The following is a 26,064-nucleotide window of genomic DNA, read 5'->3' as shown; positions in this document are numbered from 1 at the left end:
ACAATAGTAGCCTGGGCATGTAAATACCATATATTACTGTGTAAAGGACAACCCCATGTAAAGGGCGAACACCAAAATTTCCTTTAAAAATAGCGTTTTTATCATGTACTTCATGTAATAGGCGAATGGCAATTTCAAAGCCAGCCTAATGTTATGACACATATAATCTTTATTGTTGCTAGTTATATATTTATGTTTTTCCTTAATAAAGTAAGCTGCGTTTCTGTTTAAGAAAGTATAAAATTAAACAATTCGTTAGTTTGAACACAATGTTTACATATTGTCATTCCTAACCTTCTTCCTCCTTTTCTCACTCAATATTTTGCAACTACGAAAACATATTTTTGCTATAAAGATAAAATTAGATAGATTTATTTTTTAAAAACTCACCTTTACATACAACTATACAATTGGAATAAATATATATGTTTTAAGTCAATCCTTCCAAGCTGCTATGTAAAATGATCTTTCTCGATAATTATACTCTCAAATCTACGAAGAAGGTCCAGGTAAACCTAAGGACAAAAAGACACATTGCTATATTTCCGACTTCTCATCCCACTAAATTCTTGTAGTAATCTCTTTTGGGAAACGACGATGTATTGAAAGATTATCTCCTCTAAAGGGCGCAGCTGAAATTTTGCTTTTATTTTTTGTCATATTGTCTTTTACAAGTTTTTTTAATTATTTTTGTTGACAGATCAACATGCTCTCTATGTTTTATTTTTATTATTCTATATTTTAAACATTTCTTTAAGGGGACCGTCTGCTATGGTGGATTATATAACAGCTTAAAATAGTATAAAATCAAGTTATTATTTCTATGTAGGCTATGCAGAAACATATCGTACATGCTCTCCAGAATTTTCAGCCAATTATTTCTACAAATAATGAAGATAGAGCAGTCTTTAAATGACGACGTCATCTAAACTGCGTAGTCTGCATGACTGAGTTTGACAGAATCGTCTTTGCAAGTTTATTTTTGCTCATGTATAGCATTTTTTCACTTATGTTTCGAAATCTCGTACATCTCTCAAAGATGGAAGGCATTGGTAGAGAGTAGGCGAACATAAAACTACGATCTACGAGAAGACCAGTCATAGTTTCCAAAAATGTATAGAAGTTATGATGTATGTGTATTTGTTTACTGTACTTGCAATTCGGATGTACAGTACAATATGTTTTCACAGCGTCCTTGTGAACTTTATAGCAAGGCCAATGTTACCTATGGTCAAAGAAAGAACAAAAATTAAGCAGAGAGCAACAAAAAAGAACCAAGAAGAGAGGGAAACATGAAAAAGAGTACAAAGCTGGAACATTCTGACTAAAACTCTGACAACAATGAGAGGACACTGGTAACTCATGACACCCTTACACCAAGTGTATTAGTGCACTTAGGGTTTAAATACCTTGTTTAGGGAGCCTTCATGTAGGAATAAACAATAAAAGTAAAAAGTGAGGTTATCATAATAAAGGGATTTTGATAAGGAAAAATCTATTTCTGGGCGAGGAACCTGTGTCGCCCAGTGAAATGCTCCTCTAGCACCATTTCTAAGGCATAGCTATTGCTGAATATACCAGAGAAAAAAAGAGATGCATGGAATGCCAGGAATAAACCTAGCTCGCTCACTCTTTGAGTGTCTGTATAGAAAACTGGGGCGTGATTGAACCATGACCATAAATCCCTCACCAATTAGACCTCTCCTTCATCAACATCCCCCCTCTCTACCCCTACATCTCCCCACCCCCATCCACATTCCTCCTCAGCACTTGCGCTGTTCAGACGTGTTTTGTTTTGCTCTGTGTTGTTTTGCGTTTTTTGGAAGATGTCCGATGTTTTAGAGATCCCTGCTCCCAAGTTGAGTATTGTATTTGTCTGTTTGGGATTTCTAGGTAGCGACACTTATTATTCTTAACCATGTTTGGTGTTTTTGTTTTCGCTGCTGGTTGTTCCCTTTCGGGGGTTCGCTGTGGCCATTGTGTCGCTTCCTCGTGATCTCTTTGTTTATCGGGTTTGCATTTAGTTCCTTATACTCTTTGTAAGCCCTTGTATATGTTTTGGACATCTATTTCATATTTTGGCATGATCATATTTTATTAATTTTTATTATTTTAGCGAATATACCCTTCAGGTTTGTTAGCGCTGTGTTTGATATCCTACTTAGTCGATCTGTAAGCGGTTCGGTGAGTAGCTTTCTTGCCTGCCTTTTTGTTTTTAGTTCATTTCGGGGAGAAGAATACGTTGTTTGTTCTGGATCGTTATTTTCCCGATTTCGGAAGACCTTTTGTTTTTTATTTGCCTTATCCCCTTTCCGTTTTGGCTTATTCCCGATTTAGAAAGGTTTAGGTTTATTTTTATTTTTTATCTCCGTGTTCTTTTCCCCTTAACGTTCTCATTTTACGTGTTTGCTTTTATTTTAATCATGTCATTTACGTCTGCCATTATTTATTGTGTTTATACATACGCTCGCGGGAGCTACATGCTTACCGCCGTTTCAGGTTTTTCCTTTGTGTTTCGGTGGGTGGCTCCCTCCTCCCTTCAATCACGATGGTCACCTGATTTTGTTCTGGTCCCCCCCCACCTCTTGGGTCCCTTCCCCTTACGCCTTCGCCTCCCTCTTCTTCGGAGGGGGTTGGCTTTCGTCACGTGCTCTATGGTAGTAGACAGGAAGTTCCTCGATGTGGGGGGTTGGCCCATACGCTCCCTACGTTAATACAGGTAGCATTTTCTTCTCGCTTCACTTTGGTTGGTAGCCGTTTCCCGGTTATTTATTGTTAAAGTTTAGAGAGAATGATATTGGAAAGAGGAATAAAAATCTCTTAATTTTGTGTGACATTGTTTATTTTCTCTTTTCTCTTTTTTCATGATTATTTTACATCTAGACGAAGAAAATTTTAAAAAAATAATAAGAAAAAAGAAGGAAAATCAAAATTCTGTCAAACAGAATTATTTGCTTTATTAAGTAGTTTTTATGGTATGATTTTCAATGCAATTGGTGTCATGTTAGTTGAGAAAACGCTACCTAATTTAAAAAAAGAAAATAATGATTTTTGCTAATAAATCTTGAAGTTTTGCTCAAGTGACTTGAAATTTTTGTATGATGAAGGTATTATATAAATCTAAGACATATATGGGAATTATGTATTTTGAATAATTAGAACAAGAAATACAAGACATAGCGGATAGTCTCCATAATGATACGATAACTATAACTATTTAGCTTTTTGTTTTTTTTCTATTTTATCATATATCCCTTCTTTATTTTTCCTTATTGTTTCCCTTCCCAGTGGGGTTGCTTCTTGGATAATGATAATAATGATAATAGATGATGATGATGATGGGGATTATGCTAACAATTTCATACATATAACTTTTATTTTGAAATATAGATAATAATGTAACAGATATTATATGATTTGATTTTAAGAAGACTCCTCATCAGATGACTTAAGACTCACAAATGAATCAATATATTTATCTATAACCACATCTTGATTTGCATCGTCCTCCTGTAAGTTTTTGGTGTGTTTTACGTCATTCAACCAATTTCCTTTTTTCACTGAATGCAGTTCATCTTTTAAAAATACCCTTGAATCTACTATTTAAGAAAAATCGCTGCATAGGTTTTCACTTGTGCTCAAATAAGTTCAATTCTGATTATATTGGCAATAGTATGGGGGAAGATGAATAACCTTGTGAATGTTTTCCACTGCAATTCTATTAATCACATATGTGTTATTTGTATTCCAGCTGCTATTACTTGACCATTTCTAAAAGTTGATATTTTAACATAATGTCTCTTGGTGCTTCGCCTTTTCATGAGCCATTCCTTTATATGTGCCTTGTTTGATGTGGGAGTTTTATCTACTCTTGTTGAATGATAAAGTGCATTTTCCATTACAATTATGGAAGCTGGTGATATATTTGATAGAAAAGTCCTACAGAACCATTGTTCAAATAGGGCACTCTTCATTCTGGCTGACAAATAGTTTATGATTATTGTGCGTGTTTCCTTTAATTGACTCTTTAATCTTCGAGACATCTCAGTTATAGCATTTGTAATCTCTCTCTCTCTCTCTCTCTCTCCTGGGTCTGGAGCTGAAACACTTATTGTCGCAGTTGGTTTCTGTTAGTATCTTCCCGCAAGGGATACTTCCTGACGAAAGCTGATTAATAAATGACCATTGCTGATCTGAGATACTATATCGGAAAAGTGGCAACGTTTGTGCCATGCTTCTTTATAGTATAACTGAATAATGATACAAAACTATAACAATTAAAAGCCGAGTTTTTGTATCACTAATTTTTTACATCTAAAGTAATTGTATTCATTATAACCATCAAATGACATCGGTTTCTCTTTATTTTTGAAATACAATGTTGGCAATATGGTAATGTATGTTTTTGTCAAGTACAGCTGAACCTTCTTTGTAGATTTGACAGAGTATGGCAGTAGTTGTTTGGAAAATTTGCTAATTCTTATACCCGATTGCCACAGCCCTTAAATAGCAAACAAACATTTTTATACAGCAGCTACTACTTACCTACTAACTAACGTGAATTTCAAGTTTATTGAGTAAAATTTTTTCCCTTATTTAAACTTGTTTGTATTATTGTTTTCCTGTATACCATAGTGAGATATCGGCAACCTGCAAATTTTGAGGTTTCAGAGAGCCACTGCTACCGCCATCTCTTGGCAAATAATGTAAACATTCCTAGTTGTCCGAAACAAGTTTTTAGTGACGGAAGTATTGTAATAAAGAAAAAATTAATTCTTATTTTTATTTTACTCAAACACACGACTACAGTGTATGATTATACTGAACGTACTATACGTTGTTAAGTCAGTCCTTCCTAAGAACTGTGTAGGTAGAAAAATGAATTACTTGTACAAATATAGAAAATTCTAGGTTTTGGACAATTAGGCTTGCCTACCAGCAGATTCACACAACAGAACCCAATTACAGTACTATAAATAAATAAAGATAAAATTACCTAGAAATATTCCTATTTTACTTAAACATAAAACTACATACCATAATTAAAATGAGTGTATCACATGATTTTAGGTCAATTCTTCCAACCTACTAACCTGTTAATGAACCCTATGCAATTAGAATACCCTAACAACAACACAACAGAATAAATATTTTCATAATTCCAAAAGTATCTCTAGTGTAATGGGCGAACCCTGACTTTTTTCATCCAAAATTGGTCTTGAAATTACACCCTTTACACAGTAATATACAGTATATATCAGTAGACATATCCTTTGGTTAAGATTGTTTTGAGCTGGTAGGGACATTTGAACATTAAGTACTCACTAAGTCTAAAGTTTCACTATATTAGAACTTGGGTGTGGCATTTGATTTTTTTACCCAAATGGAAAATGAAAACAGTTTCTTTTGACTTTGGCTTCTGCTCAAAGTCAGTCAACTGCAAGTCTTATTTGATAAAGTGGCATCAGTAATAATGATGTACTCAAATCTTTCTCAATTTCTTTGTAAGAGGGATAACAGATAAATGAGACATGTAGGTCAGCTATTACCAAGACTTAGTGTAAGTTGTAGGTCTCAGCAGTGACAGGTTACTGCTCGGCCTTGAGCCTTGCCTTTAGGCTGAAAGGAGGTAACGTTCCCTCTTTGTTGGAGTTGTCTCTTCTCATATGGAGTTTCGAGCTTACCTGTCCTCAGTCAGAAGTTGGATCACCTCCATGGAACGTGTTTTGCATCCTTTAGTCCCTGAAGGATGCTCCCCCTACGAACCATTACGCCAGGCATCAGATCTTCACTTAACGGTTTTCCTTCTCGCGTTGGCTTCGGCCAAGAGAGTCGATGAACTCCATGGTCTTTCCTACGACATCTGCCATTCAATGGCATGGGAAGAGGTAATGCTGAGCTTTGTCCCTGGGTTTATTGCCAAGACTTAAAATCCGGGAGTAGCAAATCCTAAATTCATGCCTTCTGGATTGGGAGTTTTCGTAATGTAACCGATGATCCAGATCAACTGCTACTTTGTCCAGTGTGGAGTTTGAGGTATTACCCCAAAAGAACTGTTGAAGCTCTCCCCTGAGTGTTAGAACTCTTTGTCAGAACAGGGAAGGTCAAGAGGAGGACCACCAAGAACATGATCCCTGCTTGGATTTGCAAGGTCATAGACTGAGCGTTGAACCCTAATCCTTCTCCAAAGACAAGACGACCCAGAGCTCATGACGTTAGGGGCATAGGTACGTCCCTAGTGTTCAAGAAAACTACTCTGTGATGCAGGTCTTGCAAGCGGGCGTGTGGAAACGTCAGACGACCTTCACCGCCCACCACCTGCAAGACATGACCTACAGGAACTTGGAGATATTTTCTATTGGCTCTATGGTGGCTGCACAACAAGTGGTTTAGACACCTCAGGCTCCTTGATGGACAGGTAGCAGGTGTTAGACGGTAGAGGTTACCCGGGATTAAGTCTGGGATGAATCTTAATCCCTTCGGTACGAGGCACCGGTCCCCTCCCCCTACCCCTGCTAAGTAGCGGTGGGATAGTTACGCCTTGCTAAAAGTTTTATGGCTAGTCTTCCAGCTTCGCCAAAAGTATATTCCTTAATAAAGAGCTCAAGGTTTGTATCGTTAAAAAAAATTCAAATTACTTTAAATTTGTCATTTTTATTTGGCGAATTCTTACACTTTGGTACATTGACCCTTGGCAATGGGTCACATTCCTGAGTAAGGCATTATGATCCTACTGATCTTCGATCCCAAAAGCATATGATGCTGAGTATATGGAACTCAAGGTCATTGCTCTTAGAAGAATAGTATATAGAACCCAATGTCAGTTGTAGTGGGTGAAGAGTTTCATCCCATTGGCATTTCCTTATGAAAAGGTCTTTTGAAAAGTTTGTATTCATTTCACAGGCAAAAATACACAGTATTACTTTTACTAAAGCTCTTGCCTTCTTTTGGGTGGTAAAACTTAGTCCAAATAGATTGCAAAGTTGTAAAACTAAATCCAAATAGGTAGCCAAAATAAATGAACAGGATCGCAGAGCCCCTTTTTTTTATAACTTATTTCAGGTAAAATGTACTGGAAGCTTGCTAAGGACACTTATGGAGACGTGGTTGATTCATCAAATGGATTAGTACTGTATTAATGGAAATATAAAATTGGAACAGTTTTGACTGACTTTAACAACATACTGCCTGGAATCATTTTTTTTGCTGTATTTATTACTTTATGATACCCATTTCTACTATTTTTAACCTTTCACATCTGTATCACATTGAATTATATATACTATAAGCACTCTATAGTCATATGTTCATTCTTAACTACAGTATGAAATTACATTAAATTTGATTAAAAGTTTTATTATTCTATTCTCAGATTATCTGAATGAGAGTGACACTGCAAGTGAGTTGTTGTCTACTGTAAGTAAACTATGTGTGAGAGCAGAGTACTGTCAGCTTGCTGTCGACAAAGGGGCTCTGGTTGTTATCAATGATGTTTTGGTGTCATTCCCTGACCATGCGGTATGATAATTATTGTAATTGTTTGAATTTTAACCTGTTATGTTCATCATTGTACAGTAACATTGAACATTTCTGAGATATCTTAGATAGGAATATGTAATTAGTGATCTGCACTTTGTTGAGGTTGTAACATTTTTATACAAGGACATTGATTCCTATGCAGATATCAACTTCCGAGTCATATTATGGGGTTACTTCTGGTTTTGTTTCTTATGGCCTGACAGTAATTGAGAATCGATAGGATGCGTCATGCTATGCTGCTGAGCAGCTAGTACGCATGACTGCATACGGTTGTCTCGAACGTCTAGTCACTTCACTTCTGGTTGTAGAGGCAATAGGACGTTCCTGCCTTCATTCCTACGGTCAGACAATCGCATCGCTTGCTCGTCACCCTTTTCTTTCCTTGTGCTTATTGTCTTTGTGTTAGGGCATTATTTGTCACTTGCATGTGAATTATTTGTGTTGCATAGTGTGTCTTATCAAGTGTGTTGACCTTGATGTGTTCCTGTCTGGGTCGTAATGTTCGTCCTTGTGGAACCTTTATGAGCAGAATAGATGTGTATCCTCACCCGGTTTGTCCAACGTGTAGAGGAAAGAGATGTTCGATAGAATCCCAAAGTGAGTTGTAGGGACTGGTCTTCCCCCCAATGGGGTAGGTATCGTTCTCGCAGGAAGAAGAGAACCAAAAGAGATCTTTCGCCTCCCTCTCCCTCGGGAAGTTGTGAGAAGAAACGTAAGGTAAGTGCGGCGTTGAATGTTCTCACCTATCGTAGTCCTGTGTGTCAGAATTCTTCTGAGGTGTCTGTCATGGAGGAAGATGGAGTTAATGTCGTAAACATTTTATCTCTTACTGTTAGTAATGTGCATTACCAGATTGAACATATTCTTATTACGGATCCCTTGTCTAAGGCAGCTGTGCTCCCTGAGCCAGATCCACTAATGCTTCTATTCCAGACTATGCTGCCTTGTCTAGGACCCCCCCCCCCTGAGTGCACTGAGTAAGCAGTTATACTCTGATTATGCTGACATGTTCTTGTTAGAAGTGTCTCTGATAAAAATAGTAGAAGTATCTCCTCATTCCCATTAGGACCTTAGAGTTGAGCCTGTCATTTTGCCACATACTGAGATGACCTTATTAGAAGATCCTGATTATCAGTTTCCAAATCATCCTACCGAGAAACACTTGCCTCGTATGTCTAGGGGTGCTCGATGAGAAACTCCTCTAATGAGTGCCTGGGGTGACTCTAGAGAGTTGTCATCTCAATACTTTGATGGTGGTTGGACTGCTTTGGCTGTGTCTCCCCCCCCCCCCCCCCACCAGATTTGGCAACACCATCTGCTCCAAGCAGGGCTCCCCTCCCAAGTTTTTAAAGCCAGGAGGTTGAGTGTTGTTATTCCTGCTATACCTAATGTTTGTCCAAGAACACTCGCCGGCCAAAAGCCCAGAATCTTGAATCTGAATGTGCCAACGGAGCTAAATGTGATGACGTCACTTTACGTGCCACTCTCACTGCGCGGGAGGTTATCCCCCTTACAGCCTAGGCAGGCCGATAGGTCCAAGCAAGTCGCATCTCTCAGGCGTCGTGACGTCATAAAATGTCGCCATCTTGATGCGGGAGTGCATTCCTCCACGTTATGATGATGTTAGGTAAATGGTGACTCGTCCCTCTGATAGTGAAGGACATAACAATCCATACAGAGCTTCACTGAGGTTTTATAAACTTTCGGCCTGCGACTGAAGAGATAGAACTCCTTCCTATGCAGATAAGAACCCTGTGTCTGATGCTAAAGAGAGATATTTGGAATATCTCATCAGGTGTCTCATTCCAGAGGACAGTTAGAATTATCTTTGTCTTTTGTTCCTGAATTTGTAGCCAGAACCCAAAATTCTTTGTCTTTTGTTCCTAAATTTGTGGCCAAAACCCAAAATCCAGTTAATAATGATACTGTATCAGATTTGACTCTTTCATGATCTTGTCTCTTAAAGAGGTAACTGATGACCCGGATGACATGTTACTATGTTCTTTGAGAGTAGTATGTAAATATTTAAAAAGAACAAAGTATCTCAGACCTAGGATCTCTAATTTGTTTGTGAGCACTAGCCATTTCAAAAAGGTTTCCAGAAACACCATCTCTTGGGTTAAGAGAAATCATCATGAGATCCTATAAGTCCTCAGGGGATGCATCTCAAAAGGGTCCCCTCTTGAGCACATGATATATGTGGTCTTACTGCAACCCCAATGTTCTGCAAAAACCATTCGGTAGCTCAAGTTTCAAAAGAAGGAGTCTGGAAGAGACCAACCACTTTTACAAACCACTTCCTTAAAGATTGCACACACAGGTCCTCCTTTTTTAACAATGTAGCTGAGCTTGCTGCACTGTTTACAAATAATTCACCTTGACCTCTTACTATTACTATTACTATAGTAAGTGTATCTTGGAGTAAAGGCAGACCTACTACCCCAAGGACACTTTATCCCTCCTAAGAAAGACTCCCCATTAAATGACTCAAAAGTTTGTATCTGTGTAGGAAAAAACTACAAATCTAGTACTTTGTATTTTTCCTAACTACAAACCTGAGTCATTTACCAAAGGTCCCAACTCAGCCTCCTCTTAACCCTTTTACCCCCAAAGGACGTACTGGTACGTTTCACAAAACTCATCCCTTTACCCCCATGGACGTACCAGTACGTTCTTGCAAAAAACTGCTATTTAAAATTTTTTTTGCATATTTTTGATAATATTTTGAGAAACTTCAGGCATTTTCCAAGAGAATAAAACCAACCTGACCTCTCTATGACAAAAATTATGGCAGTTAGAGCAATTTTAAAAATATATACTGCAAAATGTGCTTGAAAAAAATAACCCTTGGGGGTTAAGGGTTGGAAATTTCCAAATACCTGGGGGATAAAAGGGATAAGTCTTTAACCAGAAGAGTGATGTGACTAGATGCTCGAGACAAGTGTACAGTATGCATTCATGCGCACTAGCTGCCCAGCAGCGTAGCATGACCCAACTTAACGATTCTCAATTTTTGTCTGGCTGTAAGAAACCAAACCAGAAGTAACCCAATTAAATGACTCAGGATTGTATAGCTAGGAATAATACAAATTTGCATTAAATTTGTAGTTTTAGATTAATATGAAGGTTTGGGATCATTCAGTAATGATTATGGAAATCAATAATCTTGTATTATTGTTTGTCTTGTATGCAGGAAATATTAGTAATCCGATATTTTCCATCTTTTAACATATAAAGTATATCTTCAACAGGGACTTAACAAACAGGCAATGTTGCTTTTGAAAAATATGGTTGGCAATGATAAAGTAAAAGAAGAGGCTATGAAGACGGGTGCACCTTTCCTAATTATATCAGCACTAGATAAACATCAGGTTAGTAATTTCCAATGCTTTTAATGAAAGTTTTAGTCTTAAGAATATTTTTGTGCAGAGTTTATGAATTGTTATGACATTTCACCCATCTCGTTCACTTATGGAAAATATCCTCCTTTTGAATCATCATCAGCATCAACTCCCATGCCTTTTGACTCGAAGGGTCTCGATCAGATTTCGCCAGGCGTCTCTATCTTGAACTTTTAATTCAATATTTCTCCATTCATCATCGTCGATTTCACGCTTCAAAGTCCTCTGCCATGTAGGCCTGGGTCTTCCAACTCTTCTAGTATCTTGTGGAGCCTAGTTAAATGTTTGGGAACTAATCTCTCTTGGGGAGTGCAAAGAGCATGCCCAAACTATCTCCATCTACCCCTCACCATGATCTCATTCACATATGGCACTCGATTAAATTCTCTTATAGTTTCATTTTTCAAGCTGTCCGGCCATTTAGCACCCAATATTCTTCTGAGGGCTTTGTTCTTAAATCTGCTAAATCTGTTTAATATTGTTTCATTTTCATACCATGACTCATGTCCATACAGTAACACCAATTTCACTAAACAGGTATATAGGAGAATTTTTACTTGTAATTTCAGGCGATTTGACATCCAAATTTTCAATATTAAACTTAGCCGGTGATTATATAAGCTGCAGCTCTGCTGCTCGACAGAAAACTCTACGTTCAAAATCCGCCAGCGATCGCCATGCAGGTAGGGGGTGTACATCAACAGCGCCATCTGTCAGGCAGGTACTCAGTACTCAATGTAAACACAGAACTCAATTTTCTCTCTGTCGTGCTACCGGCAAGACCTACTAATTCGCTGTTGCTAACTGGATTGGTTTTCACATCTTTTTGGTGAAGTACACATTTCTGGTTTTGAGCTTTCGCTTTGCAGGCTTTATCTTCAATACATCCTTGCATTCTTTTGTTGATATCGGATTATTTGTTGATGACTTTGGATAGTTTTTGAATTCCCCACTTGACTAATTCAAAATGGCTGACCCTTCTCAAGTCCCTAAATTCAGGAAGTGTAAGGCTAGGGACTGTTCAAGGCGTCTTCCGAAGGCCTCTATCGATCCTCACACCGTTTGTTCCAATTGTCGGGATAAAACCTGCCAATTGGAAGATCGATGTGAGGAATGCGTTGGGCTTTTGGAATTCGATTTTATCGAATTCCTTAAATATACACGTAGGCTAGAGAGAGATAGAGTCAGGAGAAGTTCGTCTCGCTCCGTTGAATTTTCCTCTCCTCATGCCCCACAACCTATTCCTTCCCCTGTAGTGGTTGCTCCTGATCCCCCTTCTAGCACTCAAGAACCTTCGATGGCAGATATGATGCGTGCCATCCAAGCTCTGGGTGAGAGAGTCGAGTCCTTGGCTAGTGACCGCAACCAGCTCATGGCAGACGTCAAGGAGCTGAAGTGTAAGAGTGCAGTGGGTGATAAAGTGAGTGATAGTGTTGTGGATAGTGTTGCGCTTGAGGGTTCGTCTGTTCGTGCCTGTCGTCCTCCCAGTCCGGGACCTCTTGCAAGCTCCCAAGCCCAGGGGAGAAGCAATGTCGTACGACCAAAGGGTTCGAGAGGCTTTAATCAGCGAACAGACGTTCCCTCCGTGGTTTCGGGCGTATCTACCCAAGATCGCCCCACCCACACAAAGACGAGAGAGCCCATTTATTCCTCGTCTGCGGAAGAGGTTTCTCGTAAAAAACCATGGACCAAGGTCTCGCGGCCTCTTAAGCGCAAGTCGGTCCCTTCCGCTCAAGTCCAACGGCCCAGTTGTAGCCACTGGGTCAGTTCGGACTCGCTGCAGTCTTCCGACGACTGCTCACCTCCTAAGAGAGGCAAAGCGGTACCGCATCAGGCAGTCACACCGTCTGTTGCCGCACCTGCTCCTGTAGACCCTAAGTGGGCTTTGCTGCAGACCATGCAGGCTCAGTTAACGTCATTGATGCAGGACTTTCGTGCGGAGAAGGTTGACGCTGCACCAACCTCTAGCCTACAACCACCCACGGTTGTGCGTCCTGTGGACGCTGAGGCAACCTTCGGCCGCACTCCAGCTGAGAGAGTCCCGCCACCCATGCGCTGCCAGCCGCATGTTGACGTTCAGCGACGCACGGAACCTTCCGTTGACGTTCGCGAGGTACAACAACAGTCTAAGTTGTTTTGTTTTGACGCGGTGCGTCAACCTCCGCAACCCATTGTGGTTACCTCTGCTCGCCCACATCAGACTACACAGTCTGGAGTAGACGCTAGGCGTCCCCGCGCTGCTATGGTTGTTGCCAGTTCACAGACTGGGCAACAGTTCCATGACGTTGCGTCCGGTTCAGTCACGCGTGCACCCGTGCTGCCGGACTCAGCTGACCAGCCGATTCCTACTCCTTTGCCGCTTCCTCCTCAGTTCTCAGATGATGGACTCTCTGATGATGACGACGCGGCCCACATTGATGACCCACATACGGACCTTGACGAACCCAAGACCACGCAACCCTCTTTGGACTTTAGAAAAGTTCTTGCTCTGTTCAAAGAGATGTATCCGGACCAGTTTGTGTCTGCGGCTCCACGCTCCCCTCCATCAGAGTTTGCTTCAGGTACGCAGTCATCCGCGCCTGCCTTTACGAAACTCGTCCTCGCCCGCTCGTCCAAGAGAGCTTTACGGGTTTTAGGAGACTGGATGCAGTCCAAAAAGGACCTAGGGAAGACAGCGTTTTCGTTTCCCCCTGCGAGACTCTCTTCCAGATCGAGCGTCTGGTATGCCACGGGAGAAGTTCTCGGCTTGGGAGTCCCTGCCTCTGCCCAGGGCGACTTCTCAAGCCTTGTAGACTCTCCCCGCCGCCTAGCCATGAGACGCTCGAAGATTAGTTGGTCCTCCTCGGACTTTGACCATCTTCTGAAAGGCATTTATAGAGCCTTTGAAGTTTTCAACTTCCTTGACTGGTGTTTGGGAGCCTTAAGTAGGAAAATCTCATCGGCTGATAGAGATGTCTCCGTACTTATTATGTCCTGCATGGATAAAGCCATCCGCGATGGATCCAACGAGCTCTCCTCCTCTTTTACTTCAGGAGTCCTTAAGAAGCGAGAGTCCCTTTGCTCTTATCTGTCGGCAGGAGTTACTCCCTGTCAAAGATCTGAACTACTCTTTGCTCCCTTATCGAAGTTTTTGTTCCCTGAACATTTGGTTAAGGACATAGCTTTGTCACTCGTGCAGAAGGACACCCATGACTTGGTAGCGTCCTCTGCTCGCAAAGGGACTCCTTCGACATCCTTTTCTGCAAGACCAAGGATAGACACTCCGGCGTCCAGGTTTATTCCGCCCTTTCGTGGCAGAGCTCCCAGCAGGGGAAGTACTCGTGCCGAGGGAAAGAGAGGAAAGAAGAGAGGAGCCAAGTCCTCACGTGGCAGAGTCTGACTGCCCGCAGCCTCAGACAGCAGTAGGTGCCAGACTCAAGAACTTCTGGCAAGCCTGGGAGAAGAGGGGCGCAGACCAACAGTCTGTGAGGTTGCTCAGAGAGGGGTACAAAATTCCATTTGTACACAAACCTCCTCTAGCGACTTCCCCCATCGACCTCTCTCCCATATACCGAGAGGAATCAAAGAGACAAGCCCTGAAACTAGAAGTGTCTCTTTTGCTAGAGAAGGGAGCGGTGGTGAAAGTCTCGGACCTTCAATCACCGGGGTTTTACAACCGCCTCTTCCTAGTGCCGAAGAAGACAGGAGGTTGGAGACCGGTGCTAGACGTCAGTGCTCTAAACGTCTTTGTCACGAAGACAAAGTTCACCATGGAGACCACGAAATCAGTCTTAGCAGCGGTCAGAAAGGGAGACTGGATGGTCTCTCTCGAGTTCCTGCCTCTGCCCAGGGCGACTTCTCAAGCCTGGTAGACTCTCCCCGCAGGCTAGCCATGAGACGCTCTAAGATATGCTGGTCTCCTACGGACTTAGACCATCTGTTGAAAGGAGTGTTTAGAGCCTTCGAGGTCTTTAACTTTTTGGACTGGTGTCTGGGAGCTTTGAGCAGGAAGATCTCCCCGTCTGACAAGGAATCTTCCTTGCTCATAATGTCCTGCATGGACAAGGCCATACGAGACGGATCTAGTGAACTTGCGGCTTCGTTCGTATCCGGGGTCCTCAAGAAACGGGAGAACCTTTGCTCTTTCCTGTCAGCTGGAGTAACACCATGTCAGAGATCTGAACTCCTTTTTGCTCCCCTCTCAAAGTGCCTTTTTCCAGAGGACTTGATTAAGGAGATTGCTGCCTCTTTGATTCAGAAGGACACCCATGACCTGGTTGCGTCCTCTGCCCGCAAAGCCACCCCTTTGCCTTCCGTGTCAAGACCCAGGATGGACACTCCAGCGTCCAGATTCATTCCGCCCTTTCGTGGCAGAGCCTCCAGCAGAGGAGGTGCTCGTGCCGAAGGGAGACGTGGGAAGAAGAAAGGTACCAAGTCCTTTAAAGGCAGAGTCTGACTGCCTCCTTCTTCAGACAGCAGTGGGAGCCAGACTCAAGAACTTCTGGCAGACCTGGGAGGCAAGAGGCGCAGATGCACAATCTGTGAAGCTGCTCAGAGAAGGGTACAAGATCCCGTTTGTCCGCAAACCCCCTCTAGCAACGTGTCCCATCGATCTCTCTCCCAGGTACAGAGAGGAAGACAAGAGACGAGCTTTGAAGCAGGAGGTGTCTCTCTTACTAGAAAAGGGAGCGGTAGTCAAAGTCCGGGACCATCAATCCCCGGGCTTCTACAACCGTCTCTTCTTAGTGGTAAAGAAGACAGGAGGGTGGAGGCCGGTGCTAGACGTCAGTGCGCTGAATGTCTTTGTCACAAAGCAGACGTTCGCCATGGAAACCACAAAGTCTGTTCTAGCAGCGGTCAGAAAGGAAGGCTGGATGGTCTCTTTAGACCTAAGGGACGCTTACTTTCACGTCCCCATCCACCCAGACTCCCAACCTTTTCTGAGATTCGTTTACGAAAAGGTTGTCTACCAATTTCAAGCCCTGTGCTTTGGCCTAAGCACAGCTCCTCTTGTGTTTACGAGGCTGATGAGGAATATAGCCAAATTCCTTCATTTAGCGGACATCAGAGCCTCCCTCTATTTGGACGACTGGCTTCTAAGAGCCTCTTCCAGTCGTCGCTGTCTGGAGAATCTAAAGTGGACTCTAGATCTGATCAAGGAATTGGGTCTCCTGGTCAATATAGAAAAGTCTCAACTGGTCCCATCCCAAACTATTGTGTATTTAGGGATGGAGATTCACAGTCAAGCTTTTCGGGCTTTTCCGTCGGCCCCCAGAACAAGTCAAGCCCAGGTATGCATCCAGAACATGCTGAAGAGGGAACGATGTTCAGTCAGACAGTGGATGAGTCTGATAGGGATGCTATCATCCCTGGAACAGTTCGTTTCGTTAGGGAGACTACACCTCCGTCCCCTTCAATTTCACCTAGCTGTTTACTGGAAAAAGGACAAGACGCTAGAAGCGGTCTCGATCCCCATTTCCGAGAAGATGAAGTCGTCCCTGACTTGGTGGAAGGACAGTATCAGCCTCAGAGAGGGTCTGCCCCTGGCTGTTCAGACCCCCAACCACGTTCTCTTCTCGGACGCATCGGACACGGGCTGGGGTGCGACTTTAGACGGTCGGGAATGCTCGGGAACTTGGAACTCGCATCAAAGAACGTTACATATCAACTGCAAGGAGCTACTGGCAGTTCATCTGGCCTTGAAAAGCTTCAAGTCCCTCCTTCAAGGCAAAGTGGTGGAGGTGAACTCGGACAACACCACGGCTTTGGCGTACATCTCCAAGCAAGGAGGGACCCATTCTATGACGTTGTACGAGATCGCAAGGGACCTCCTCACCTGGTCAAAAGATCTAAACCTTTCACTAGTAACGAGGTTCATCCAAGGCCACTTGAATGTCATGGCAGATTGCCTCAGCCGGAAGGGACAAATCATTCCAACAGAATGGACCCTACACAAGGATGTGTGCAAGAGACTGTGGGCCACATGGGGCCAGCCTACCATAGATCTCTTCGCAACCTCGATGACCAAGAGGCTCCCAATATATTGCTCACCAATCCCGGACCCAGCAGCAGTTCATATAGATGCCTTTCTACTGGATTGGTCACATCTAGACCTTTATGCATTCCCCCCGTTCAAGATTGTCAACAAGGTACTGCAGAAGTTCGCCTCTCACGAAGGGACAAGGTTGACGTTAGTTGCTCCCCTCTGGCCCGCGAGAGAATGGTTCACCGAGGTACTTCAATGGCTGGTGGACGTTCCCAGAACTCTTCCTCTAAGGGTGGACCTTCTACATCAGCCACACGTAAAGAAGGTACACCAAGGCCTCCACGCTCTTTGTCTGACTGCCTTCAGACTATCGAAAGACTCTCTAGAGCTAGAGGCTTTTCGAAGGAGGCAGCCAGGGCGATTGCTAGAGCAAGGAGGACATCCACTCTTAGAGTCTACCAGTCGAAGTGGAAAGTCGTCCGAAACTGGTGCAAGTCAGTATCAGTATCCTCGACTAGTACCTCTGTAACCCAAATAGCTGACTTCCTATTATACCTGAGGAAAGAAAGATCTCTTTCAGCTCCCACGATCAAAGGTTACAGAAGCATGTTGGCATCAGTCTTCCGTCACAGAGGCTTAGATCTTTCCAACAACAAAGATCTACAGGACCTCCTTAAGTCTTTTGAGACCACGAAGGAGCGTCATTTGGCTACACCTGGTTGGAATTTAGACGTGGTACTAAGATTCCTTATGTCAGTAAAGTTCGAGCCGCTACAATCAGCCTCCTTTAAAGATCTCACTTTAAAGACTCTTTTCCTGGTATGCTTGGCCACAGCTAAAAGAGTCAGTGAGATTCACGCCTTCAGCAGGAACATCGGATTTTCATCTGAAACGGCTACATGTTCTTTACAGCTTGGTTTTCTAGCCAAAAACGAGCTACCTTCTCGTCCTTGGCCGAAATCGTTCGATATTCCAAGCCTTTCAAATATGGTTGGAAATGAACTAGAAAGAGTCTTATGCCCTGTTAGAGCTCTTAAGTTCTATTTAAAACGAACTAAACCTTTACGAGGACATTCAGAAGCTTTATGGTGTTCTATTAAGAAACCTTCTTTGCCCATGTCAAAGAATGCCTTATCTTATTATATCAGACTGTTGATACGAGAAGCTCATTCCCATCTGAGTGAGGAAGACCAAGCTTTGCTGAAGGTAAGGACACATGAAGTTAGAGCTGTCGCAACTTCAGTGGCCTTTAAACAAAATAGATCTCTGCAGAGTATAATGGACGCAACCTATTGGAGAAGCAAATCAGTGTTCGCGTCTTTTTATCTTAAAGATGTCCAGTCTCTTTACGAGAACTGCTACACCCTGGGACCATTCGTAGCAGCGAGTGCAGTAGTGGGTGAGGGCTCAACCACTACATTCCCCTAATTCCATAACCTTTTTAATATTTCTCTTGAAATGTTTTTTATTGTTGTTTTTGGGTTGTCCGGAAGGCTAAGAAGCCTTTCGCATCCTGGTTGATTTGGCGGGTGGTCAAATTCTTTTTTTGAGAAGCGCCTAGATTAGAGGTTTTGATGAGGTCCTGTAGTATGGGTTGCAACCCTTGATACTTCAGCTCCTAGGGGTCGCTCAGCATCCTAAGAGGATCGCGAGGCACCGTAAGGAAGACGTACTTAAAAAGGCAGAGTAATTGTTCAAGTCGACTTCCTTACCAGGTACTTACCGTATATACTCGTGTAATGTTCGATTTTTGAAGGCCTATTTTTCAGTTAAAAAAGTAAGGGTCGAACATTACACGAGATATATATTTGAAACAGTAAAAATTTCTGGCCTACCGGTAGGTAAACGTAAGCTAGGCCTACGCGAAAATTACCCTAGGCTATGCTACCTACCGGTAGGTAATCGTAGGCTATGCTTACACGTATATAAGGTTACCTTCTGGTAGGTAAACATAGGCTAGGCCTATATATACAGTACTAACCATGTTCATTTAACACCAGACATATTATTAGCATGGATTTTATTTCCTAAACAATCATAAATAGTTTTTTTTTGCTAGGAGTAATGACTTTACCATAACGCAGCAGCTATGAAGCTAGCAAACTGTCGGGTTGCGTACGTTATAACGTGATATGGTTAATGAAAAAATAAGGCTCATTTTATTTTACTTGGTATTGTATATTAATTGATATTAATAATAAACCGCAAAAATTTTTATTAATTGAATCCACATTTTTTTTTCTCCAAGTTCGAACGCTAGTTTCGGTAACTCCAAACATTTTTACGGCTTGAACGTTATTTGTCGCTTCAGCGGACAGCGGCTGCAATAATTTGAAGCTTGAATTTTGCAGTAAATTTTTTATATTTCTTGGTAGACATCTTGATGGGTTATGAGTAAATTCTTATTCATATATATTGTGAGGAAAAAAAATGATTAGCATAACGGGTAATTATAATCACCGTACAGTGAACCCTCGTTTATCGCGGTAGATAGGTTCCAGACGCGGGCGCGATAGGTGAAAATCCGCGAAGTAGTGACAGCATATTTACCTATTTATTTAACATGTATATTCGGACTTTTAAAACCTTCCCTTGTACGTAGTACTGTTAACAAACCACCCTTTAATGTACAGAACACTTAATGCATGTACTACAGCACCCTAAACTAAAACAGGCACAAATATTAAAGGCGATTTTATATCATGTGTTTCCTAAACACCTAAAAAGCACGATAAAAAATGGCAACCAATGTTTTGTTTACGTTCATCTCTGATCATAATGAAGAAACAAACTCATTTAGTGTACACATATATGTACGTATGGTTAGTTTTTGCATCGATTATATTGATTATACAGTACTGTATGTTGATTTTTTTATTACCAATGTTTTAGTTTACGTATTTTTCTTAGGACTTCCAAATGAAATCTTTTTCTTTATGACGCCGCCTGAAACGACGGCGTGTACGCTCAGTAAACAACCACGCTCAGAACAAACAAGGCATTTAACACGCATGATGATAGTGATAAATAATGATACAGTACATACAGTATTTACAGTAAAAGCATTTACAAAATATGTTACCTTACAAATATAAATTATACAGTACTTGTACGTAGCAAAGCAGGAAAACAATTTGAGAGAGAGAGAGAGAGAGAGAGAGAGAGAGAGAGAGAGAGAGAGAGAGAGAGAGAGAGAGAGAGAGAGATTGTTTTACGTACGTAAATGTAAATTTTAAACAAAAAAAATATGATAGGTTACAACATGTAGACTTTTAAAACCTTCCCTTTAACTTAATGCATACAGTACGTACATTACTAAACTATAAAACAGGTTAAAGTAAAAAATAAAGATTGTTACTGTACTCACCACGAAAGAAGTTCAAGAAAAACTTGAATGACGATGGCGATGAATTTGCTGCACAGTAGAAATGATGATGATGAAGCTGATGATGTGTTCTACTGTGCAGTCAATGATAGTATTTTACGTCTCTTCAGACGGAGGTGTCTTTTCCTGGGACACCTCTTCAACTTCTTCAATTTCTTCCGAAGGCGTACTAGCAGGAGGAACTGGCTCTTTTTTGCGAGGCTGAAAAAACATTGTGATCGGAAGTTGTTGCCGCTGCTTCTTTTTTCGATCCAAGAGCATCCTGTAGGGAGTCGTGATGTCATCAACCTTGTTGCAGAATTGCATCGAGCGAACCATATCCTCGTCCCACTCTTGCAACATTTCTTTCGCCTCCTTCATATGGTTGCAGAACTTGGCGAGCCGTTCTAATGTTAAGCCCGTTTCTTCGACATTTTCTTGGGTCTCTTCCTGGGTACCCTCACTCTCTTCCTCACTTGCCGATTTCGTCAGGTCTTCGAGGTCTGCGTCAGTTAGGGGCTGGGAATGGCAGTCCAACAACTCGTTGACGTCTTCAGTCGTCATGTCGCCAAACCCGTCACCCCCAATTATGGCAGCCAACTGCACAGATTTCCGTATTGCAGAGTGTTGGATTTCCGACGGAGTAAATCCCTTGTCGTCGTAAACAATATCGGGCCACAGCTTCTTCCAGCTCGCATTTACGGTTGCAGGTTTCATCTCTTGAAGTGCCTTTTGAATATTCTGCAGGCACGTGGCTATGGTGTACTGCCGCCAGTACGCCTTCAAGTTGAAGTCTTCATCCTCGTCATCTTGGGCAGCATCCACACACGCAACGAGGTCCGCCAAGGTATTCTTCGTGTAGAGGGCCTTGAACGCCCTGATAACCCCTTGGTCCATTGGTTGAATTAATGACGTGGTGTTGGGTGGCAGGAACTCAACCTGAACGCCCTCACGCGACAGGTCAGTTGCGTGTCCACCAGCGTTATCCATAAGGAGAAGGATCTTGAATGGCAAGCCCTTCTCTAAGAGATATTCATGGACTTGCGGGATGAAACACTGGTGGAACCAGTTGGAGGTCAGCATCTTCGTAATCCATGCTTTTTGATTATGCATCCAGTACACGGGAAGGAGATTCTTATTTTTGTTTTTCAAAGCGCGAGGATTTTTCGACTTATAAATAAGCCCCGGCTTTAACAAAAATCCAGCAGCATTGCCACACATCACGAGGGTAACGCGATCCTTGAATGCCTTAAAGCCAGAGGCTTTGGCTTCCTCTTTGAACAGGAAAGTTCGCGACGGCATTCTCTTCCAAAACAAGCCGGTTTCATCCATATTAAAGACTTGTTCCGGCTTGTATCCACCTTCAGCGATAATGTTCTTGAAAGTCTGGTTCACGTAAGTTTCAGCAGCGGCAGTGTCAGCGGAAGCAGACTCCCCATGCAGGGAAACGCTTTTCAGGGCGAAGCGTTTCTGAAACTTCGCGAACCATCCTTTGCTGGCGGAAAAACGTTGTTTCTGACGCTGGGAATCAGTGGAGGTCCCTGGTTGAGGATCATCTACATCATCATCTTCTTCAGCATGGTCGCCATCGTCGTCATGAGGTTCCTTTGCCGCAAAATTCTCATACAAGCTCAAAGCCTTTGTTCGGATGGTGTTCGTATCCAACGCTATGTTCTTCTTCCGACAGTCGGCAATCCACACAGCTAAAGCACCTTCCATGCGTACGATCGTTTTATTACGCGTTGTAACGACTCGCTTCGCTGATCTGCTAAAGGTGATTGCAGCAGTCTTTCTAATGTTCGCCTCGTCCTTCTTGATGTAGCGAACGGTGGATTCGTTGATGCCAAAATGGCGGCCGGCGGCCGCGTAACTTCTACCATCTTTTAACATGTCGAGAAGCGTAACCTTCTCAGCTATCGTCATCATTCTTCGGTGGCGTTTAGGCTCACTACCAGCCTTACTAGAAGCAGAACGCTTGGGAGCCATTGTAACAGAAAGTTCAACAAAAAGTTCAACTTAAAACAGTCGCACACAGCACAGATTAAACTTCACAAAGTTAAGAACGTCTACTCAGCAATACGCGGAAAGAGAAAGTGAACGATGCAGCCCCGCGAGAACTTTGATGCTGCGGGTAGAAGATGCGGGCAAAACACCAATCACAGGCTAGATAACAAAACTTGAGTTTTGATTCGTCATCTATCAGCGCTTGAACCAATCACAACCCGTCTTACAGTACATGGTGCGTTGGTTACTCATAGAAGATGCCCCGCGCATACTGAACGTACGTAGATTAAGTACAATACCGTAATAATAATAAATAATGATAATAATACTGTACAGTAATAATAATAATAATAATGATTAATAATAATAACAATAATAATTTTATTAACAACAACAACAATAATAATAATAATAACAATAATAATAAAAATTTACGTACGTACGCTATTTTACGCCTCTCTCTCTCTCTCTCTCTCTTTCTCTCTCTCTCTCTCTCGTACGCTTACAGTACTTATTCGAAATGTGATTTTTGCAACAAAGAATATTATTGGATGCAGTACTGTACAACGTACGTATACATACAAAAGATTCATGGAAAAGAAGCACATCCATTACAGTACACACCATTCTAATATGGTATGACTGCATCTGATTTGCGTTTCATGTTCGATTTAATTTTACTACGTACTGAATTATCGTATGATCACATTCTCTTTTCGTGTTTTATTTCTTTCTGTGCTGAATTATATATCATATGTAATGCAATGAACAATCAGTAAGAGCAGATATTACTAATTACAGTATTAATGGAATTACAGGTAACAAAATATCGTATTTGGTTATCTTCAGATTTCGCGGTATTTTCGAATTTTCCGGAAAATCCGCGATATGTATATATATATATATGGGTTATGGGAAAACCCCGCGAAGTGGTGAATCCGCGATTGTCGAACCGCGAAGTAGCGAGGGTTCACTGTAATTACCTGCAATTACCGGTAATGGTAATTTGTTACTCAAAACGATGAACTAATTTTGTTTGCTACTTGAAGTGTTTGCTTGTTTTTGAAAGCTATTAGGCGGTGGTGATAATCGTCTACTAAAGTGTTCGCTATAAAATGTACGCTGAATACTCAATTGTTATTGTAAACAGATGTTAGTATTTAGTTGTTGTTCCGATTTGTTTTATACATTTGTTTATCGCACTTAGGCATAACCCTTACTTTGTTGGTAATTATGGTATGCTGGAGATAAAAGACATCTAGCCTACTGCCAAAATCAAGACTCGAACATTACATGAGGTATATGATGAATTCATGATTTTGAAGGCAAAATAGGGGGGTCGAACATTACACGAAGTCGAACATTACACGAGTATATACGGTATTTATTTTATGTTTGTTATTTTGAATAACTGCTAAAATGAAATAAAAAATCCTTAGCTCATAATAATGTAAACAATTATTGCTGGTCTCTACCCACCCCCCTTGGTGTGATTCAGCTTATATAATCACCGGCTAAGTTTAATATTGAAAAATGTTATATTTATAATAAAATAAATTTTTGAATATACTTACCCGGTGATTATATATTAAAGGACCCTCCCTTCCTCCCCAACAGAGACCCAGTGGACTGAGGAGAAAATTGAGTTCTGTGTTTACATTGAGTACTGAGTACCTGCCCGACAGATGGCGCTGTTGATGTACACCCCCTACCTGCATGGCGATCGCTGGCGGATTTTGAACGTAGAGTTTTCTGTCGAGCAGCAGAGCTGCAGCTTATATAATCACCGGGTAAGTATATTCAAAAATTTATTTTATTATAAAAATAAAATTTTTACTTAACCTAGCCATTGTCTGATTTGCTTTTTTCAATCTTTCATTAAAATTCAATTCTAAAGACCCTGTTTGTTCCGACACTCTACAAAACTTATGCTATTTAATAGAGATCATCTTTCAGCGAAGCTGGAAGACTAGCCATTAAGACTATTATGCGAGGTGACAACCATCCAATGAATAGTTAAAAAAAAAGCTAATCATTCAGGTATAAAATAATTCATAACCCTTGAAACTGTAGCCATTTAGAAATGGGGTCACTAATCTGGTCCTTGTACAAGGGAGGATTGTAATCTAAAGGGATGCAGTAACCTTCCTGGAATACAGCTAGCACTCATGGATTGAACATTCTCTGATAAGTTCTTCTAGATCTGCTGGCTGGAGATAGTGTACTGCTATATGCACTAGAACTTTGATTGTCTACCTCAGTTCACCTTTAAATTTATTAATTCAGCATAATCTGTGAGTAATGAGACGATGCTGAATGCTACTTTAAGACTTTGTTCAAATTTCATCCAAATAATTCTTTATGGGAATGATTCCTGAGTATGTTGGTGTACAAACTTTACTTTTTACAAATTTACAGTTGGTAGTAGTTCTAGAATTGGTTTCTATGCCTGATCTACATTATTTGTGAAATTAATCCTTTGTTAAGTCATGTAACTGAAAATGTGGGAATATTCAACAACTTGGTCCCTTCTTTCAACCAATAATTTTTGCATTCATATGATTGATGATATTGTGATGAAATGAATTTAGTTTTATGTATAAACTTGTCATTTGGATAGTTAATTCATTCCCTTTTTTGAGCCCCATTAGTTTTGCAGCTTCATTTTCTGAGAACACCAAAACTAACTATGTGACAGATAGGCACCTTTGAGTCTAGGTGATGCATATTCCAGGACTCAAATTCCTCTTCTGCCTGTTAGAAAAAACATAAGTTTTGCCCACTGGAAGATCATAACTGGCCATATTTATTACTGTATTGGTTGATGTAAAAAAATTAATTATTTTTTATAAAAATGCTGTATTTTTCTGTTTTGTTACTAATGTTCCTTATTCTTAGTACAAAAGATGTTTCAATTCAAAACTGTTGCATCTAATTGCTAATATTTAACCAGCAGTAAAATTGCTAATATTTCCTGCAGGCTGTTCCAGGATTATGTGAAGCAGGGATCAGTGCTTTGTCTATGCTTTCTTTGAGAGTACCTGCCCATGCTACGTCATTATTACAGTCTGGTGGTGCAGATGCTATAATACAGTCCATGAAAATTCACCCAAAGGAGAAGCAACTGCAGGTATGTTCACCGTTGTTATAAAACTTAGAATGTTCAGTCCTGGCGCTAACCCAATTTTGTAGCAATAATTTTTTAATTGAAGGATATAAAGGTTTATTGGGGGTCATGTCATGTTAGAATTAACACTTCTCAAATTATCTTGGATAAAAAAAGAAAATTGCAGTTGTATGTCATCTGCAGGTAAGGGTCCAAATAAATTGCAGTACAATACTATTTGGGCACTCCATCAAATACATGGGCACCAGCCTTTTTGTTATTTATTGCAATCTTAATAATTGCATGATTTATTCAGTAAATTTAAGTGGTTCATTTTCAAAAAGTTTAATTTTATCCTTGAGATTTTAAAAATATGCAAGGAAAATATGTAAGTCAGCAAGTAAATTTTCTTGATACTTTTGAGTCATAAATAAAAAGCATCAGCCTTTGGACTGTTATCTAGGCCCTATCAGGTCTTGGTAAATGTTCAGAAGCCTAGAATGTTGGCTGAATGATGGACTTTACATAGTGATATGAAGTTGGACCTTCATTCTTTAATTCACATTAGAAATTTCCAGTGTGCTTCCCTTGGGTTATTTTGTGTAGCATAAGTTCATGTCTTTGAAATTACCTTTATTTATATCTCTACAGCAAACATTACACAATTATGACTTATCTATATCCC

At 41.1% G+C, this 26,064-nt stretch overlaps 1 protein-coding gene across 1 annotated transcript in view; it reads left to right on the top strand.

The window, feature by feature from the left end:
• The window catches only part of LOC137629638 (armadillo repeat-containing protein 6), a 62,088-nt gene that overhangs the window by 21,233 nt on the left and 14,791 nt on the right, over positions 1-26,064 (top strand). Inside the window, exons 7-9 of the mRNA XM_068361156.1 lie at positions 7,373-7,518; positions 10,791-10,910; positions 25,254-25,403. Of these exons, the coding sequence (XP_068217257.1) occupies positions 7,373-7,518; positions 10,791-10,910; positions 25,254-25,403 (416 nt within the window). The remainder of the gene's footprint in view (positions 1-7,372; positions 7,519-10,790; positions 10,911-25,253; positions 25,404-26,064) is intronic.

The sequence above is a fragment of the Palaemon carinicauda genome, chromosome 37 (assembly GCF_036898095.1).
Source record: "Palaemon carinicauda isolate YSFRI2023 chromosome 37, ASM3689809v2, whole genome shotgun sequence".
In the NCBI taxonomy this organism is placed as follows: domain Eukaryota; kingdom Metazoa; phylum Arthropoda; class Malacostraca; order Decapoda; family Palaemonidae; genus Palaemon; species Palaemon carinicauda.
Note: the sequence above shows the minus strand (reverse complement) of the source record. Positions and strands in the feature narration are given on the sequence as shown.